General features: G+C 34.7%; 1 protein-coding gene across 1 annotated transcript in view; it reads left to right on the top strand.

Annotated features, from left to right (window-relative positions):
- Window positions 1-529: 529 nt before the first annotated feature.
- The window catches only part of THSD7B (thrombospondin type 1 domain containing 7B), a gene marked incomplete at its 3' end in the record, with an annotated part of 691568 nt that continues 675774 nt past the window's right edge, over window positions 530-16323 (top strand). Inside the window, exon 1 of the mRNA XM_084247796.1 lies at window positions 530-974. Coding sequence (XP_084103922.1) covers window positions 836-974 — 139 coding nt within the window. The 5' untranslated portion in view covers window positions 530-835. The remainder of the gene's footprint in view (window positions 975-16323) is intronic.

Raw genomic sequence — 16323 nt, forward strand, 5'->3', positions numbered from 1 at the left:
CTGATTTCACTGGTTTTCTAAACAGGCCTCCATTTCTCTGGCATTTTCCACCTGTCATCCATTATGCACATTGATGACAGTTATTTAAAAGTCATTTGTTGTCCTACGATTCTCATTGTCATTATTTACAGAATGAAGTTCACATCCCTCACATGACATTCGAGGCTCTTAATAATTTGCTTCCCAACCTGTGATGTAAATCTCATCTCCATCTGTTCTTCCTTTTCTGCCTCTTTCACAGCAGCCACAGTCCCACTCACCCATCCCCAAACAGAAAATGCATTTCAGCACCTAATTCTCTTGGCCTGAAATGCTTACTCTTGGCTCCTTCAAGCCCTTAGGTTTTCCTAAGGCCATCTTATGTGAGATTTCCTTCTTTTTTTCTCACTACAGAACAACTAATTATCCTCTGTAATCTTTCCATCTTAACTTTCTCAATACTGTGAGAGCAGTTCTCATCCTATTTTGGATGTTGTTATGTATCTTTCTAAATCATGAGCTCCTTAAGGAATTTGGCTGAATTGAAGGAGGGAATATACCAGCACCTTCCAACCTTGCTTAGAAAAATCAAAGTGAACTGACTGAGGGACTGTGGCCTCCCTCGAGCCTATAATGACTTCATTGGGTAAGGATCGAAAACGTGGCTAATTATCAGTTGACCTTAAAATGTTAATGTTGGATGCACTCTATGGTAATGGAAACTTTGTAATACTGTCATGATAAAGGTTCTAGCAAAGGGAGTTTTTTTTTTTTTTAATCCTATATAGAATTAAGTCATCAGATTTTCTTTTTTTCTTTTAGGAATAGGCAAGTCAAGAGGCTGAAAATCTGAAGAATGTTTCCAAAAGGGAATCTGGCTGTCACTTGCTGGGTACAGAGGAGCATGAAGAAGCTATTTCTATTACTTTCTCTCTTGCTGTCCCATGCAGCTCATTTGGAAGGCAAAAGGGATAATCAGTTCATCTGGAAACCAGGTAGGAATGCCCTGACTCTTCTTTTGTCCCATTTTCATTAATGAGAAGAATATTCTTTCCATTCTTGTTCTTCTTTGTGGAACAGTGGGAAATATCCAGAGAGAGAGAAGGTAAACTCTTCATTATAAAGCCTACATTTGATTTTTATTCCTGCATAATTTTCACCTGCATCTGTGATACTTGTTATCCTTCTGTATTTTTATGTTGTTGTCAATTAAAGTTATGATTCCCATAGTTACATCTGCTTCTCCTTTGTCAAATACAGCACCAGTGTGCAGCACATTTGTAGCAAAAGTGATATCTGAATTTAGCTGATATCCCAGCCACAAATCCTTTGGACCAGTTTGTGTGTCTCTTTCTAAAACTAGTATAAACTAGTTAACTATTTCTTATTGCATGCATCTTAGTATCAATCCTATATATATATTTAGGTCTGGAGCATGAAAAATTATCCTAAGTACTTTGCTCATTAGTTGTGTCTAGAAAGTTGCCTTAATGTGTTTTGAGATCCTTAACTGCCTTATACATAAGAATATAAATTAGCTGAGTTGAGGTCTGGAGACTTGCATAAATTATGTTCTTCTCTAAATATTTCCTTAATTTGCCATGGCAAAGATGTTTTAAATTTAATTTTAAAGGCCAATACTTTATTATATTATGAACCCCACACATCTTGACTCATTGTATCACTGATGTTTTTCTTTGCTCTGAATTTTAATTTTCTTAAAGTTTCACAATCAGCTCATTTAAAAAATTTATTATCATTTCAAGAGTCCATTCTTGCAAATGCAGATGACTTGTATACACTTAATGTCATAGAATTGGGAAATGTGATTTTGCAGAAGAGCTATGATCCTCGAAGAGTTTTCATTTTGGCCTCGTCATCCGTAAATTAAATAGACTGCAAATGTATTCTGCCACCATGGAAATATGTAGAAAAGTGATATTTGTAATATTTAAATGACTTTGCAAAAATGAAAGTGAGTTATGCTGTAAAGTGTATTAAGTAAAAAAACAGTACCATTAGTGATATAGTCTGTAGGAAATTTAATTGCATTAAAATCCCTATAAATTAATTTAATTGCGGGCTCTAATATCACATTAGAGAGTGCATTTTTTGCTTATAGTAGCTTTGGGAAGCTATGGAAATTGTCCTAAAAGTCAATATTGCATTTCTGTGAATGGGGCTGTTTTTTAAATCATCAAAGACTAATGATTTTTCCAAATCTAAATAAGCATATCAATGACTGTGATTTTATTTAAAGTTTTCAAAAAAGTACAATTAAAATGGAAAGTAGCAAATCTGAGACACATATTAGAAGTATTAAGAAAAATGTGCTTATTCTGAAGCAAATTTTAAAAATAAATTTGAAAGTAGGTAATTGAAATAAGATGGTACAAATCCTACTCTACAGTAGACAAGTACTTTGATAGCTGTCCTGCTTAAATTCTAGAAGTGGGTCCTTCCCGGTGGCGCAGCGGGTTGAGCACAGTGCTGTGAAGTTGTCTGCAGCCTCTGCAGCGCGGCTTCCATTCCTGGCCAGCCAGGGAGATACCCACATTGTGCGGGCAGACCTCTCCTTTCTCACCCGCTGCTCCCCTCAGCAGTGTCTTGGGTCCATCTGCCTGTTCTCCCCACACTGTCTTTGGTGAATTCTCTCACCCTCCCATGCCTCTGACCTGTACCCCCATTCTTGTATAAATAAATAAATCAATCTTAAAAACAAATTTAAAAGTGAAGCCTTCCCATCAGACACACAGCTTTGTTTACAGTGAACATCTATGCATTGCCCTCATCTTCCCACTACTGATTACTACTTTCCCTTCTTAATGTGTCCTCCAAAGGGTTATAATGTATTTATTTCCCATTTAGTTTCACTTCTAAATAGCAAAACTTTTCATTTGTATGTGACTAAACATTTTAAATGTAGGAAAAAGTTAAGATGAAAAATGAAAGCAAAATTCCAGAAATTTGGTCCACTCTCTAATCTCTTGTATATCCTTTAGAAATTTGCATTGCATATGTAAGTACATCTCTATACATATCTGTATATAAATCACATACAACATACACACAAATTATTACTATATTATTAACTAGTGTTCTGCCAAAAAATTAATTGTTATTTCAAATTAGGTAATTGAGATTGATTAAAGGACTGTTTACAAAGGCGAGAAAGTGTGAGTAAGTTAAGACCAGCAATAGGAATTGAGTGTCCCTAAGCTAGTGTGTGTGGGGGGAGTCTAGAGGACTTCTAGTTCCACAGAAGCAACGAAAGGAATTATTTTCTGGTCTCTGGAGAAAAAACACTTGGTGGAAAGGAGACTTGACAGATACTATGGCCTTTGGAGAAAATAATCAACCTGCTATGGAAAATGAAAAGGGGATTAAGGGGACAAACAACTGTTGACCTCACATCCTCTGTCAGGGCTCCCATTGTCTGAATTCAACCCAAAACCACAAGGCATGGCAGGCCTTGATGTTTCCATACAGACCAGTCTCTCAGGCAGGGGGCAGAGAAGAGAATGGAGGATAAAGAAGAACTTAAAATATCTAATTTGGCCATACATACATAAATGTCCATGCTGATATACATTTTGCTTCATACAATGAATTCAGTATGGTTCAGAATCATTCTGAGTCATCTTTTATGCAGATTTTACTATGTAGTGATGTTCTGATAAACATTATTTTTTAGTATACCTGGATCAGTTTCATCTTTTTAATGACTGCATAAGTATTCTTTTGTGCTTTTTTAATAACTTATTTATCCTATGTCCTGTTGCTTTGCTTTTCTTCCCCTATTGTTTGGCATTTCTGTGGTTTTCAATGTTTTGCTATTATAAATAATATTGCCATGAATGCAACATTATTATAAAGGTAAGCAATAAATCAGTTTGAGGAGTCATGTGTCCTGGAACATTTATGGGTCATCACTTTCAAAGATAATCTCAATATTTGAGAATCTGGTACTACTTATATCTGAGTTTGTTATATAATGTTTAGATGAAAAAAATATTGTAATTGAAATTAGCTGTGATTTTTGGAGTGTGTTATCAATTCTGACAACTCAGTTCCCATGTAATCTGGAATTTGAACAGATTTCCATGGAGACCCAGATAAATTATACTTCATTTTAGAAACCTAGAAACCTAGAAACCTTAATCTGAGCTTAGACAATAATCATCAACAACTTGAACACCTTGTTTATGTCGTTTTTCCCCTTGAGTCCACAGGTTAGATGTTAGTCATCCAAATTAGAAGTATGTCTAAGTTAGCCCTTGCTTTAGAAACACAATATTGATGAAAACTAAGATATATATACTATGTGACTAAGGATTTTGTACTGAGGGAGTGTCTGGTGAGTTGCAGGCTGTGGGGTCATTGATCTGGCGAGGCTGTTGAATCCTGTCATCACTGTGATGAGTGCCTCTGATCTATATTTAGTGTCAGGCAATCTCTCATCTATGCCAGGAGAAAAAGATCATGTCAGCAAAAGTATCAGATAGGGAGTAATGTTGCTTCTTGTTTTAAGTAAACATATAACTATTCATGTCTGCATGCTTGGTGGGGATGAAGAGATTGTAGTTTCTGATGCCACAGTAACTGATGGTCTTTTTAAACATTTCTCGGTGTTGGTTCTAAGAGGCTCATCCATTCCACTATTTGTTTTCACTATCTGCCAAGTACCGTTACTAGGATGTGAGAAATACTGAGAATAAAACAGACAAATCCTTTGTATTTATTAATGTTCATGCAGACAATCAAGAAGTTAAATAAGTATGTCAGGTGGTGTGCTTAGAAGGAAAGGTAAGACAAGTAAGAACAACATGCAGTGAAAGATGAGAGATTGAAATTTTAATTAGTGGGCTATGGGATGCCTCTGTAAGGAAGCGAATTTGAGTAAGAACCCGAAGGAAGTTAGGAAGCTAGCTATAAAGAGATTGGAGTGATGAAAATTCCAGATGGAAGAAACAGAGGCAAAAAGCCCTGAGGCAGGAGCATGTGTAGCATGTTTGAGGACCAAAGATGAAGCCAGCATACTGAAACAGTTATAACAGGGAACTAGATCCAACTGAGACTTCATGGGGCCCTAATCAGGTATGTCCTCATAGGGCAAAATACAAGTCTTGCTTGTACACAGGGTGAGAGAGAAAGACATTGGAGAGTTTTGAGAGAGAATGTTGACATGTCTTTCTTTTTCATGTGATTTAATTGGGATCATTGTTGATGGTCAGTTGAGAATGCGAGAATGCTGGAAACATGGAGACAGATAGAGGCCACAGCGGAAATGGGGAGGAGTGATGTGATAATAGCTTGAACCAGGGTTATGGCAGAGAAGGTGGTGAGAAGGGGTTGAATTTTGATATATTTAAGGCTATGGTTTTTCAATCAGGGTAATTTTACCCTCGGGGGGACATTTGGTGATTGCTGGAGACACTTCTGGTTTTCACAACTGGATTTTGTGACTAACATCACTGAGAACAAGCCACGGTTATTGCTAACTACCCAGGATGCTTAGGACAGCTCCACACAAGAATGAAATATCAGGCCCCCAAATGTTAGTAGTACCCTGGTGAAAAATCCTGACTTAACATAAAGCCAGCAGGGTTTGCTGATATCTGGGCCAAGGGAGGGCGAGGGGAATAGGACAATACTGAGGTTTTGCCCTGAACACCTAGAAAAGTGGAGTTGCCATCATTGAATATGGGCTCCCTAGGGCGGGCTGGTGTGGAGGGGATAACAGGTACCTGTTATTGGACATGTAATATTTTTGAGCCTGTTGGAAATTCATGTGGAACTGTGGGCCAGGAAATTGAATATGTGAGTATGAATCTAGGAGCAAGGTTTTTGCTAGAAACATGAATTTGGGATTCACTAGCAAAGAGGTAGAATTTAAATGGGTGGCCTTAGAATTGAAGAGGTGGCTTAAAAGTTTATGATCCTGTTTATATGTAGAGGATAAGTTTCCAATGTACTTTCTTTGGGCCCAATGATATTTAAAAAAATTATTGTGGTAAAATACATGTAACATAAACTTTACCATTTAACCATTTTAAAGTACACAATTCAGTGACATTTGGCATGTTCACAGTGTGGTAGAAACAGCATCACTATCTAGTTCCAGAACATTTCCATCACTCCAAATTCTGTTTTGCAAGAGTTTATAAAAAGACTGGAAAACAAATTTGGCTGTGAATAATAAGGCCTAAAAGAAAAAAAAGATCTTATTTCTCTCTTTGTGAGAGGTTCTTACATCATCCTAAGACATCAGTATACTAGAAGAATGTAGTATACAGAAAAAACGAAAATGTTGTGCACAGGCAGAGTCCTATCCAAATCCTAAGTATTCAAAGAGGAGAAAGTTATTTAACCTCTGATTCCTATTTATCCATCCAAAAATGAGGATAATAAATACTTCACAAGAGTGTTTTGAAATTCAGGAAAATAGCATATTGAAATCCCTAGTGTAGTGGCTACTTAATTCATGTTAGCTATTATTTCTAATATAGTTATTATTCTTGATTTTTTAAAAGATTTGTTTATGAACACAAGAACTGGGGTGTAGGCTAGAGGTGCAGGGGTGAGGTGAAAGGATGAGAGGATTCACCAGAAACAGAGCGGGGAACAGAACAGGCAGACCTACTGAAATTCACTGCTAAGAGGAACAGAGGGTGAGATAGGAGAGGTCTGCTGTGCCATGTGGGTGAGTTCCCTGGCCAGGGACCAAACTCATGGTGCAGTGGCTGCTGTAGCTTCATAGTACTGAGAATTAACCCCTTGTACTACCAGGAAGGCCCTATTATTCTTGAGTTTATGTTCATTTTTGCATGCATTTCTTTAGGCACACAAAAAAAGGGGACATCAGTTTGAAGCCATATAGTCATAAGTAATTTGACCGACTTTTTGGGCTAAAACTTTCTATATGACACTCTTAGAAAGTTTTAATTTCAGTAGCTCCTGCTCAGTGAATATAAAGGGCAGGACTGATGACTTTTATTCAAAGAAAAAAAAGATAAAATGGAATAAATCTCCTTGGAAGTGAAAAAAGAGATTATGAAAATATCATATAAGAAAAAAAATCTTATATAAGTTAATATTTAATTATAGCTTAAGTAATGATGTGTTCAGTGTTAAGGCTACTTTAAGGGAAAATTCTATTATATATATGTTTTAAAATTCAGGAATTTCAGAGAAAATTAAATGTTAATTTTTTGAATATATGTTCCGAGTCTATGAAATATTTGTCCTTGGAATTTGATTAAATGGAAATAACTTTACGTACATGGATCTTAATGTACCTTAGAAGCATATGTATATAATAAACTCCTAGTGGTGTTATTTCTGTGATATCAAAAGTATACCTATATAAGGCATGGGATTTACTGCTAAAAATTCTAATTACTTTTCCTTAGAGAACACAGTATTAATTTTACCATATTCCCAATAAGTAATAAATAGGCTATATTACCTAAATAGTATAACATAAATTATTCTGCCTTTAAAATAATAGTACTATAATGTAGGATATGGATTTTACTTATTTTATTCACTTCACATTTCAGTTACCTAGAATATAAATAACTATAAATAACTATCACATAAAGTATCTCCATGTCATTAACAAAAAGTACTGGTGAAAGGAGAGGCACTGTTTTGTTTTTGTTTTTTTTGGGGTGGCATCTCTCTGTGTCTATATACACATGTGTTTGTGTATATTTAGGAGGGTGAAGAAGTAATGAGACTAGGAGCTCTCTTCCCAAGACTGACCACCTGTGTTTCTGCAGGCATCTCTTCACAAACCTGTCCCTTTCAGAGGCAGTAATTTCTGCCCACTTGTGTCTGTGCAAGTGTCCTTTCCTTTGCTTTCCTTTTTTAAAAAAATAATAAACCTGCTTTTTGGAAAGAAGTTATGAGACTAAAGAAATAGAAAGTAGAATCCCCTTATTCTGAAACTTGTATTATGTCGAGGAGAGAACATAAAATAAGTGAAAATGAAGGCCAGCCTTATAAATCAGTAAATATGAAAACAAATGATCTATATTTGCTTGTTGCTTGGTTCCAATACCATTTCTAATCATCTCTGGAAAAGATGTTGAATTTACTTTTTATAAAAACAAATAGATGCACAGATTTAGAAATTTAACTATTAATCCAATTGTTGTTGTGAAATATTACATTGCATGTCATCTCCCAATGTGTTTTCACAAAGGCAGCCAGTGTCAACTCTTTTTTTAAAAAATTGAAGTACCTTTGGTTTATAACATTGTGTAGGTTTCAAGTGTACATTATGATCAAAATTTGAATATATTACATTGATTTATCCATTAGAAATCTAATTTCATTCTTCATCATACAATTGACATTTTTACCCTATCTGATAAACACTAATTTGGTCTTAAAGTCTGAAAACAATTTTTGTTTATATTTATTTTATTTGTTCTGTTTATGTACCACATATGAATGAAATTGTGTGGTGTTTACATTTATCTGTCTTGTTTCACTGAGCTTAAAACCCTCTAGGTTCATCTAGGCTGTTGCAAGTGGGCGGATTTCATTGCTTTTTTATAGCTGAATTGTATTCTGTTATGAATATATACCACGTGTTCCAATCATGTGTCCATGAGCACTTAAGTTGCTTCCAGCTCTTGAGTATTGTGATGAACATGGGAGTGCATGTATCCCTGAATTAATGTTTCTGTATTCTTCAGGTGAATGCCCAGGCTTTGGATAAGGTGATTTTCATCTGCACAGTTCTAAGTAATATGCTCATGTAATATCTCTTTAAATAAAATTCAATACATATTTATAAGTTTTGATATTTTCTATTGATTCTCTGGTGTTAGTTGGGGGTTTGTCTCTCATCTCACTATCACTTTCTGCCTTCCTTCAAAATAGATCAAAATTTTTACATCCATAAGCAGTGCTTTCATTGTTATTTCTACCTAAATATTGCTCTCCGCTGAGCCAAGCAGTGCACTATGCTTCTGCAGCTTTTCTTTCTTTTTAGCTTTTTTGTTTGTTTGTTTTGCTCAGAAATTGAAATGGTCTCTTCTTCTCTTTTGTTTTGCCTTCTTTCAGCCTACTGCCTTTCTCCCCAAATGTTCCACTTGATATATCTGTCATTCACCCATTAGTAAGTTTCTGAGACACTCAAGCACCATTCCAAACACTCCATCATATTTTTCCTTTGGGGAATCTTTCTGCAGCTCTCCGTGTGCCCTACTCAATCTGGACCAGTGCAGAGCTGTCACTGGAATGTCCTTTCATTTTCTCATCTTGAACCTCTTGTTCCCTGTTCTGTGCTTCTCTCCCTTGCCTTTATTGCTTTATTTTCTAGAATTGCTAGATTTATCTTCTAGAACTACAAAATTAGGCTACATTGGAAATAATTTTTCACGTCTGAAAGGGTCTCTGTGCTTGTCATATCCTTGACTGATAGCTCAGGTGTGGAGTTCAAGGTTAAAAAGCACTTTTCGTTCAGAATTTTGAAGGTTTTACTCCACTGTATTCTGGCCTACACAGTTGGTATGGAGTTTGATCTCATTCTCATCTCCATTGTTGGTATGTTTTATGCTTGTTTATTTTCCTCTCCTGGAATTTTTTTCTTTATTCATAAGGTACTGAAATTTTGGAACTGTTACTTGGGGCTGAGTGCTCTCTCCTTTATTAGGTTGGGTATGGGGAGCACTCTGTTCATAGCCTGTAGTTCTGACCTTCTAAAATATGATTTTCCCTCATCTCGTTTCTGTTCCATCAGATTCTCTCTAACATCTTCAATATTTAGATCTTTCCCTTGTGTTTTCTTTTGTTTGTATTTTTATGATAATGTAGGATTTTCTTTTACGATAATTTATGATTGTGTTCTATGTATCACTTGTGCTTCCTCTAAATTTTCTTCTCTTTTTATCACTTATGGGTTGATTATGGCCTCTAACATAAGGAGCTTTCAACTGTAACTATTGATTATTGGTTATCTTGTAAGTGTCCCTTTGTTAAAAGTGAGACACTAAAAACTGATGAAGCATTCTGTGTGTCTGACTTGGTTGTTGGGCTTCAGTGTTAAGTTTTTCTTAGGGATGAGCAGCAGTGTTTTATTGGAAGATCAGTTCTTCAAAATTCCATCTATCAGTACTTCAAGGTCTCTTATCTGGGGTCATATTATTTAAGCAAAGCCCTAGCTGCTATAGAAAGATGGTCTTAGGTACAGTGGCTTAGAAACTATAGATGTTCTTATTTCTCTCAGGTGGTGTGTTCCAGATGGACCAGGGCTTTTGCTCCATGTGGGTGGGATTGACCAGGGATTCTATTCCTTCAACCACATGGCTTTCTCTTTTTATCATCTTGCTGTGTGCACTCAAGCTTGATCCCAGGCATTTCCATGTTCAAGTTGATAGGAAGGGCACAAAGTGGGAGTCTAAAATGAGGAATTCCAACAAGTGACAAAGTTCTGTACATGTTGCTTTCTCTATTGCCGTAAAAGTCCACTGCAAAAATGGCTTACAATAGTAAGTCATCAGCTTGGTTCACACATCTGGGGTGACTGAGCCTATTGAGGTTCACACTTGAGACCTCTTGTGCTATTGCAGTCAGATGGTGGAAGGATGGTGAGTCCTCTGCCAAGTTTCTTCAATTGTGTATCTGGCAACAGGACTGGGAATACTTGAAAATCTAGACTTCTTCATGGGCCTCTTTCTCTGTGTGGTTTGACCTCTCCATATGGAAATTTCTAGATAGCCAGAATTTGTAGGTGGTAGCAGAGGACTTAGAGAAATAGGCAGGATTGCATGTCTTTTTCTAATCTAACCTACCAGCCATGCACTATCAATTCTGCTATTTTCTATGAGTCTCTAAGGAGAAAAGTTAGAGTCTATCTCTTGGTGGAAAGGCAAATAATCTGCAGATATGATATACAATTGTCATTGCTGGTGGGAGATAGTCAAATGGTCATTGAGAAATGTAGTCTGTAGTTAGTGCAGCGGTCTCTCTCTCTCTTGCTCTTGCTCTCTTGCTCCCTCTCTCCCTCTTATTTTTCCTCCAGAGACTGAGGAAGGGGTACAGGGAAAGAGCTAAGGTGATAATTCCATCTGTAGATGTTTCATGATTCCCCATTTCAAGCCACACGCCTCATTGTTTTCTAGAGTTCAGCAAGTATAAATGGACTTTTTCTAATGTTGTTACCGCACTCTTCTGTAGAGTGACCATATGACCTATGTGGACTTGTATTTTTTAATGCCTTTATTGTCATTTCAGTGGAATATTAGGAGTGAATGAAAATACATATGTCATGTCTTCCAGCGTAATGGCAAATCTCTTTTTTGTCACTTTTGCTATCAGCTGTTTATTCTGGAATAGAAAGTATGTTGGCATATGTTAATTTTTTTGTGGAGATTGGCTCATTCTCTTTTAGAATTTGCTAAAAACTATCTCTATGGAAAAATTAACCACACCACCAAACTTTGCCTGGATTTAATTTTTTTTAAATCAAATTCAAATTTTCATTGCTTCTGTTTCACTGGAATTGGGCTGACCTATTTCATTATTAATTCACATGGGAACAATTTCTCCCTTTAAATCAGATTATAATAAAGAAGTACCTTTATCGTTACCTGGAAACATTTCCCTTTGACTTTTTCTTTCATAGCAAAATTTTGTTATGTCACATATGTTTGAATTGTTCTTAACTAGGAAAATATAAAATTCCATGCAACGAAATGCAGAAAAAAAAGACAAAAACAATTCAGGCATTTAAAAGTGGGAATGAAAGATGAAAAATTAAAAGGCAGGATATCAAATTCATAATGCTGTCATAAAAGCTTACTTTTTAAATATCTCCATGGTCATAATCTTCAGTAGTATAAAGCACAGTCAATTTTGATTAAAACCAAATAAAAAAAAAATCCCACCTTCTTGTGGATTGATTATGAATTTGCTCAATTCATACAATTATTTAGATATTTCAATAAAGCTCCTAAAACTTTAATGCTATAGAGAAAATCTGTGTTACAGACATTAGTGCCACAGATAAGATCTGAGACTCAATTAGAAAAATAATTTAAAAGGTAGATTTTTAATACCACTTAAATTTCTACTCTCTTCAAGACTATGTACTAGTAAAGCTTATTTTCTTAGCATAATGAATATGAATTAACCATATCATCCTTTTGTTTCTTTTTTCCTTTAGAGTTCCTATGGTAACCAAACTGTGCTTCATGTAGGAAATCTGTGATATTATTACCCCATTACATTGATCATTTCCCCCCAAAAGAGGAAAATAATATGTTATTTCAGAAATAAATGGCTTCATAACCCAATGGTGGAATTTCATTCATTGATATACGCATTAAAAAGTAACATAAAAAATGGTAAAATAAAGGTTTTTTTGATGGATTTTTCCTAAGGTTAATAAATTTTTGGTTGAATACAGCTGCTTCAAGATTTCTGTTGCTGAATATATGTTGAGAAGGATTGGATTCATTTTCTATCTTTTTAAGAAAACCTTTTGGAGACTTACTTGGCCATATTTGTAGAGAATCTATAAACAATAAAGATGCTTATACTATGTGCTAGGCAGGGTGATGTGGAATGGTTCAGGATACAAACACTGAAGTCAGATGGTCTGTCTGCATTTTAAGTCAAGTTGTGTGTAACAACTTTATTCTTTTGCTTTTCATCAGTAAAATGGGAATAAAAAGAAAATCTATGCAAAACATAATTCATATTCTATAGCACAGGAAGTATTTTTCCATAATCAAAGTAAAAATCATATATTCACAATAATTAATGCTGCATTTTATGGCTATCAAATGTATATGCAACCACCATAGCTGTTTCGAATATTGAAATTTTAATATTTTCCCCTGACATTTCCATTCATAAAAAAACTTTGATTAGTTTCAAAGCAGAAGCAATAGGATTTTATCCATAGCTGTTGCCAGGCAGAATACAATCTCATAGTCTTTTTAAGAGCTGAGAATATATGACCCATTTGACAAAGTCTGGGGTGAGGCATAGTATTAACATCTGCCATCTTCAGACTTGACATGAGAAAAGGATACTAGATATCAAGGATACAGGATACCAAGGATACTAGAACCACCTTTATGTTTGACAATAAGGTTAAAGATTTATTGTATTATAATTAGCTAGCTAGCTTGCTGGCTTATATCATCTTCACAATGGTCCTGAGATATTGTAGTCAGGGTAAGGATCTTAAAGATTTATCTTGTTTATCTTAAAGGGTGAATCTGATTTTGAATAGCAAAGATATTAACTAATGGAATTAAAATTAGCACAGTGTCCTTTCTCTACTTAAATTTTCATTATGAAAAGTTTTTTGGTTTACTTCCAGACATTGAACATAGTACTGCTTATGATAATGTCAGTCTCCAAGGAGAGGCTCATGTACAGAACAAATTACCACATTTTGTATTTCCTCAGATTTCATGTTAATTGGGTATCATTTTTGTGGTTGATGATCCAGATAAGCAAATGTTTTTTGTCAACTGGAGGCTTCTCTTTATAGAATTCTATACTATTATAATACCAGTAATTATTGCTATGAAAGATTGATTATTTTTTAATAATTTTTGAAATGTGCATATATACCAAAAATTTACCCTGTTAAATGTATTTTCAAATATTTTTATTACACTTACCAGGTTGTGCAACCATAAATCACAATTTGTTTATAGTTAATACCACTTTCCAACCCTAGCCCTAGGTAACTCCTGATCTAGTTTCTATAGATTTGTTTTTCTGGGTATTTCACATAAATGAAATCATATAGAATGTGATCTTTGTGACTGACTTCTTTCTCTTGGTGTAAGTAATCTTACTGAACTTCATCCAAATTATAGAGTATAACAGAATTTTGTCCCTTTATATCTATGAATGGGATAGTAATGTATTAGCATAGCATTTTTTTAATCCATGTAACAGTTGATGGATATTTGGATTCTTTCTACTATTTCTGGCTGCTATGGATAATGCCATTAGGAATGTACATGTGCAAGTGTTGTGGACATGTTTTCATTTCTCTTGGCATCAGAATTTCTGTGTTGTATGGCAAATAGAAGCTTAACTTATTAAGAAACTACAAGCTGTTTTCCAAAGTGGGAGTGCCTTTTATATTCATATCTGCAATATATTGACTACTGTTTCTTCATTTTCTTTCTAACATTTGTTAGTGTCTATATTTTTATTAATTTCATTTTAGTGGGTGTGAAATAGTATCTTTCTGTGATTTTTATTTGCATTTCACTAATAGTTAATAGTGTTTTATTATTTATTAGCTGTTTAGATCTTTCTTTGGTGAGTGTCTATTCAAAAATATCCTTGTCGCATTTTTAAATTGAATTGTTTATCTTCTTTGAGTTTCACGAGTTCTTTTTATGTTCTGGATGCAAGTTCTTTATTAGATATGAGTTTTTCAGTAATTTTCTTTTAGTCTGTGCCTTTTCAATTTTTAATGGTGTCTTTGAAGTGCAAAAGTTCTGAATTTTGAAGCCCATTTTATTGATTTTTCATTTATAGATTATACTTTTGATCCCATGTTTAAGGAATTTTTGCCTTATTCAAGTTTTCAAAGATTTCTTTTATATCATCTAAAACTTTTATGGAGTTTTCTCTTACAGTTAGATCCCTGATCCACTTTGAATTCATTTATTTATATGGTATGAATTAAGGTCTAAGCTCATTTTTGTGCACGTGGACACCCGACTCAAACAGCCTCATTTGTTGAGAACACTGTATTCCCTTCATTAAATTGCTTTGGCACCTTTGTTTAAAATCAGTTTGACCATAAATGTAAGGGTTTATTTCTGGATTTCTACCTCCCTTCCTTTGATCTGCATGTTTATCCTAAGGCCAAGACTATACTCTCTTGGCAAATAAAGCTTATCTTATAACCTTATGATGAGTTTTGAAATTGGGAAGGGAAAGTCCTCCAAATTTGTTATTTTTTAAAAATTGCTTTTGCATTTTCATTTCTATTTTAGGATCAATTGGTCAATTTTCTATATAAAAGCCTGCTAGAATTTTGATGGGGGTTATATGATATCTATAGATCAATTTAGAAAGAATTACCAACTTAACGGTATTCAGTTTTCTAATTCATGAACATGAACTTTCTCTACATTTATTTCATTCCCCTTGGTAATACTACAAAATTTTAATGTAACCCTCCCTTATAGAAATTTATTCATAATTACTTTATGCATTTTTTAATGGAGCTATCCTCATTATTTTAAAATTGTTCACTGATAAAAATATAATTCATTTATTTTTATAGATCTTATATCTTGCCATACATATTAACATTATTATTCAGTGCTTGAGCTAGTCACTGATTTATAATTGATAATATTAGGGCCTCCCTGATGGCAAAGGTGGTTGAGCGCAGTGCTGCGAAGCTGTCTTCACCCTCTGCAGCGTGGGTTGGATCCCTGCCTGCCGGGGAGATACCCACATGACACAGCAGACCTCTCCTGTCTCACCTGCTGCTCCCCTCAACAGTGTATTTCCTATTCTGTTCCCTGCTCTGTTTCTAGTGAATCCGCTCACCCTCCTGCACATCTGGCCTATACCCCTGGTCTTGTGTGCATGGATAAATAAATCTTTTTAAAAACTATTATAAAAAATAAATAAAATTGATAATATTACAGAGCTATGTTAAATTTACTTTCTAGATATTAAATAGAGAAGTAAAATTTTCTTGCAGCACTTTCTGAATAATAAAAGCTTGAAGTGTGTACTCTTTGGGGATATACTGTGAAGAACTGCGTCTTTTAATGAAAACTGCTACCTCTTATGTTCTGGAGTCCTCTTCTAGTTCCTTATCATGACAAGAGGTTTTTTTTTCCCCCCCAGCAATCAAATCAGTAGAGCAAATGCCCTTTAAAGTACTGCTGAATCATGTTAAAAAAAATTCCCTTAGTTAATCGAATAGATTATTGCGACATAGCAGACCCAGGCAGAGTCTTTTACTTTATATTTTTTAGAGTGCCTTGTTTGAATGAGAAAGAAGTATTTTTTTCTCACTTCTTAAAAGTCCATTTAAAGATAAATTTTGCAGGATATATCAGGTGCTCTATAATTCTAGCCCCTTTGAAGTTATTTTTGTTTCAACATTTACCAGTATTTTGTATTACTATATTTCATATAACTATAATTTATCACTCAACTATATATTGAGTAGTACAAATATATATGTGCATATATAAATTAACTGTACTTTGACACTATAACTTTTCTTTTGGATATATATGTCTAATTTTATATTCTAGGAGGGTTTTGCTACAAACAACATTGCCATAGTTTCACGCAAACATTTTCATTGAGTAAATA

The sequence above is a fragment of the Talpa europaea genome, assembly GCF_964194135.1.
Source record: "Talpa europaea genome assembly, chromosome: 1".
NCBI classification, from domain to species: domain Eukaryota; kingdom Metazoa; phylum Chordata; class Mammalia; order Eulipotyphla; family Talpidae; genus Talpa; species Talpa europaea.